At 56.8% G+C, this 4,645-nt stretch overlaps 1 protein-coding gene across 2 annotated transcripts in view; it reads right to left on the bottom strand.

Annotated features, from left to right (window-relative positions):
* TMEM63C (transmembrane protein 63C) overlaps window positions 1-4,645 on the bottom strand; it is an 85,952-nt gene that overhangs the window by 20,343 nt on the left and 60,964 nt on the right. For both annotated transcript variants that reach the window (XM_011949513.1, XM_011949512.1), the window contains 5 exons: window positions 4,140-4,248; window positions 2,209-2,282; window positions 1,494-1,574; window positions 1,269-1,392; window positions 383-516 (listed from right to left, as the gene is read on the bottom strand). In XM_011949513.1, coding sequence (XP_011804903.1) covers window positions 383-516; window positions 1,269-1,392; window positions 1,494-1,574; window positions 2,209-2,282; window positions 4,140-4,248 — 522 coding nt within the window. The remainder of the gene's footprint in view (window positions 1-382; window positions 517-1,268; window positions 1,393-1,493; window positions 1,575-2,208; window positions 2,283-4,139; window positions 4,249-4,645) is intronic.

The raw sequence follows: 4,645 nt of genomic DNA on the forward strand, positions 1-4,645 counted from the left end.
AACTCATCAACTTGTACTATTCAAAGTTTTGTGAAAAAAAAAAAAAAAAAAGAACGAAAGAAAAAGAAAAAAGGATGTCATTCTTGTCAAGGACAGAAGAGGAACCATGAGGTCAAAGGCTTCTGGGGCCACCACTGTGCTGAAGCAAGGACAGGGAGTGAGGAGCCCCGGCCTGGGCACCCCTCAAGACCGGCTGGGCCCCAGCAGGTGGGAGAAGCAGGTATGGCCATCTCATCCTACTGGAGAGCCAGAGGGCAGCTGCCTGTGAGGAGCATGGAGGGCCCAGGGGAGGCAGAAGGGGAAACTGGAGGGGGAGAGGGAGGAGAGTGCCGAGAAGCAGGGGTGTTCTTGGGGCTCAGTAGGGTGCCTGCCTGGTGCTCACCGCTTGGCCATCCTGGAGTCCTGGAAGGTGACGAAGATCAGGTCCAGGCGCTTGAGCGGCACGCGGTTGAGCTCAGCGTTGAACTCGTCCGTTAGCTGCTCCTCTAGCTCGCTGTAATACTGCTCTGCATCCACCTGGGGTGGCAGGCAGCCCTCAGGGCTGGGGCCAGAGCCCCAGGAAGGCCTCCCTGGTCACGAGGTTCCTCCCCACTCAAGCCTCCCTGGATTGTGGTGGCCTTGAAGCACCTCAAGGAGCCCAGGACCCTGGCTGGCCTCCAAAGTCCCACCTCTAGAACAAGAAGAGGCGATGACTGCCTTTCACCGCTGCCCTTAGATCTGGGGAAAGTGAGGCATAGCTAGGAATACCCAGGGGCTTTCAGGCTTGGGGTGGACCCCAGAGAGGTGAGAGAATGTGTTTGCCGCATTTCCACAAGAGAGGGTGATCCTTTTTCTGGGATGGCAGAAGTTCGGTGTGGTCCTGAAGCAGGTGTCTGAGTCTTGACGCCTTCTTTGAGCCACAGTGGTCAGGTGATAAGACAGGCTGCTGCCTTCAAATGTTTCTGTCCTATCTCTTTGGGAGCCTGAGGCCTGGCAGCCTCGTGTAGCCTGCTGTGTTTTCTCTGGTCCTTCTCTCTCATTCTCCCATCCAAGACCAGAAAGGAGACAAGAGCAAGCTTCCCTGCATTGTTCTGAAAGTGGCCTCCAGAAAGGCTCCCATCTCAACAGAGAGGCAGGACATGGTGGATGGGGAGGGAGGAGCTGGGTGGGGAGCACTGGAGCAGACCTGAGTGGGGCCTGGGGCCCAACAGTACGGGTGAAGGCACAGATCCTAGAGCCCCAGGACCCCACCGCTCCCTTGCTGTGCTCCCGATGCTCAAGCCAGTTACCTCCTTGAAGCAGGTCCAGCACTTGCAGAAGCACAGGCGGGCGCAGGGGTGGATCCTGATCATCACCTTCCCAGTCTTTTTGGCCTTGGCTGTGTAGAAGAGCCGGCCCCGCATGGCGTGGCGCCTGCCAGTGGTGGGCAACGGGAGAAGGTCAGGGACCAGCAGAGCCCCATCCTCCCCTTTTACCCCTACCCCGGGCCCCGAAAGGCCCCGCTGCAGCCTCACCTCTGATCGTCCAAGTCGATCAGGTTCCTGACGTCGTAGCAGAAGTGGACTCTGGTCACAACACTGCCTGGATAGGCCTCGCTGCAGCCACAAACATGGGTGCTGAGCTGGCCTGTGGGGTGGGGATGTGCTGCCCCAAGCCCCTGCCCAGCATGTCGGCCCCCAGGGCTGGGGGGCTCAGCTGCCTGGTGTTCCTGGATGGGAGACTCCATCTCTGCTCCTAAAGCTGAACCTCAGGGTTTGAACCTTGGTGATCTGAGAGCTGTCAAATCCTTCCTACACAACTCAGAACAGGGCCAAAGGGTAGAGCTCCACCCAAGGGGAACCCAGGAGAGAGCTATTCACAAAGAGAGAATCAGCTCAGTGAACAGTGTCCTTGGGGTTAGGAACTTGGGGTCACAATAGATGTCTCCAGATGATCTGCTCTAAATAGCTGTGATCCAAGGTTCCCTGTGCCCAGTAGTTGGAGCAACAGCAGAAAGGAAAATTCCCATCACCCATATCACAGCCATACCATGCAGGAAGTCCCTGACTTCAGAAACCCTGCACCAGCTCCAGTGGCCCTCCCCATTCTGAAAAGCTTTTCAGATGCTGGGAAAGCCACCCCAGGGTGTCCCAGTCCCACCATCTTGCACCAACTCACTACCCACTTGAGGACCCAGACGGGGTTATGGGGAAGAAGCCATCCACACCTCAGCACCCCCAACCCACTTACTGAAAATGCTTAATGATGATTTCTGGGTCTTCAATGTCCTTGGGCACATAGGTGATCATTAGCGTCCTTGTGACCTGGGTGGGAATAATCAATGAAGAAAGAAGACTGTGCTTGCATAGGAATTCCAGATACCTGAGTCTTCTGGTGGCCCGGAGTCTCCTGGGAGCAGGCCTTCTGCCCACAGCAGGCTGCTGATGCCAGTGCCTCCTTGCTGAGAGAGCCAAGAAAGCCGAAGCCAAGCTGGGACACTGTGGGCCAAAACAGTGCCAGCTTCCTTAGCCCACAGTGGCCCAGCTGAGCCAGGCAGCTCTGAGGTTGGTCAATTGCACTTCTGTTCTCCTCTGTGCCCAGCTGTGGGTGCCCTGCCATAGACCACTGTGGTGAAGGGAGGAAGGGCTGGAAGCCGCCATCAGGCTGGGGTGGAGGATCAGAGCTCCATGATTGGAAAGAGCTGCCCGAGCGACCCCACAGTGATTTCTGCTCTCCCTGTAGCTTCCACTACTCCAGCATAAAGCCTCACATCGCTAGGGAAATCCCTCATGTGAGACTGGGCGGGGGAGCTGGGAAGTAAACAAGACTCTGGGGAGAGGATAGGGAAGCTTCCCCCGAACTTCACATTTTATTCTGTGAATGGGAAATATCTTCCTGGGTCGTCACCGTTAAGATGACAGTCTGGTAAACTGCACTGCAAGAATCAGGGGTCTTGAAAGAGGCTTCTGGTAACAATAAGGAAAGCTGAAGTAGCAGACCCCAGACTGGTCAAGGGTGACCAAGCCTCCACGCCTGGCAGGCTGAAGCATTTGGGTTTACTTTTCAGGGAATGTGGATTTGCACTCTGGGGTGGGTTCAAGTGAATCAGGCCTTTTGAATGGATGGCCTGGAAGGAGCTGACTCCACACCACTGAACCACTGAAAGGCTGAGGACGGGAGCCAAGGATGCTCATCCCTGCTGTTGCCCCTCCCCACCAGAACATGGGTGCTGGTCCGGATGGTGCCTGCCTGTGGCCCCGTCAATCATCTCTGCACACCAAAGCCTGCTTCAAACACAGCGACTGCTCTTTCCCGGCCTTGGGGCATGTTCAACTTTTGTGCAGGGCAAGCAGTGCAGGAGTTAAAGCCCCCAAGTGCAACCCCCTATGAATGGTGGACAGGGAGCTGGTGGAAAATACCCCCGATTGCTCACCTCCAGGAAAATTCTGGGGCATGTGTTCTACACCAACTCCCAGAGTTCCCAGATCATGAAGCTCTAGCTGCCTCCAGTGGTAAGTTGCCCCTCTATGCTCCCTTTTTTTGGTTGCCTTTGTATCCTCACTCCCTTACTGGCCTTTCCTGGGATCACCTCCCATAAACAAGTGCTACTCAATCCAAGTCTCAGGGTCTGCTTGGATGGAGTCACCCAAACTGAGACGGTGGGGATACACAGGGGGTCTCTGACCTCAGAGAGGTTGCAGAAGGGCAAGGCATGGCCCTAGCAGGAGTGGGCAGGGCCAGGTACACTAAGTAGCAGCAGTTCAGCAGGGCCCTGACCACTTAGCATGGAGGCCCCCGCTGGCTCACTGGGCCTTGTTAATCCTTTAGTTTTTGGATGGTGGGAAGTCCAAGAGTCCCTGGGGAGGGGCGGGGCAGCAGAGGGGCAGGGATAGGAGGTACCTGGGCAGCAGCTATTTACCAACCAGTCTGAAAGTTTCATTGGGGGTGAGAGGGTGGAGGAGGGTGGAGGAGGGTGAGAAGGTGGAGGAGGGTGAGAAGGTGGAGGAGGGTGAGAGGTGGGGGCCAGATGATTGTTACTAGGACTGAAGGGAGGAAGCTTGGCCGCTGCTCAGGTGAAACCGCCCCTTCCCATCTATCACAGTCTCCCTGGACCCTCTGAGGGCTTCTCTGAAGGCTGGAAGTGGTCGGCCCAATGGGGAGCAGCTTTGTAGGCCACTTACCTTTTGGCTATTCCTGGGCGCAAACCTCAGGCAGTGATGAGCCATGAACACAAAGTTGGTGATGAAGTAGAAGAAGGACAGCAGGCTGTGCAGCCACAGGAGCTTGCTCCTACAGGGAGGCAGGCAGCAGCAGTGAGGTCAGCCTGCGAGCTCCCCAGAGCCCACTGCACACAGACCCCTGGGCCTCCTCCTGCCATCAGTCTCCTGTCCTGGGGCCTCCCAACCTATCACAGTCTCCTCAGACTTCAACCCATCCCAGTCTCCCGGGACCACCCCCATCAATCACAGTCTCCCACACCTCCACCCATCACACTGTCCCCACACCCCCATGCATCAGTCTCCCCAGAACCCCCAACCCATCACACTTTCCCCAGACCCCCATCTATCACACTCTCCCCACACCTCCACTCATCACACTCTCCCCAGACCCCCCACCCATCACACTCTCCCCACACCTCCACCCACCACACTCTCCCCACAGCCCCACCCACCACACTCTCCCCACA

This window comes from Colobus angolensis, unplaced genomic scaffold (genome assembly GCF_000951035.1).
Source record: "Colobus angolensis palliatus isolate OR3802 unplaced genomic scaffold, Cang.pa_1.0 Scaffold3, whole genome shotgun sequence".
Taxonomy (NCBI): Eukaryota; Metazoa; Chordata; class Mammalia; order Primates; family Cercopithecidae; genus Colobus; species Colobus angolensis.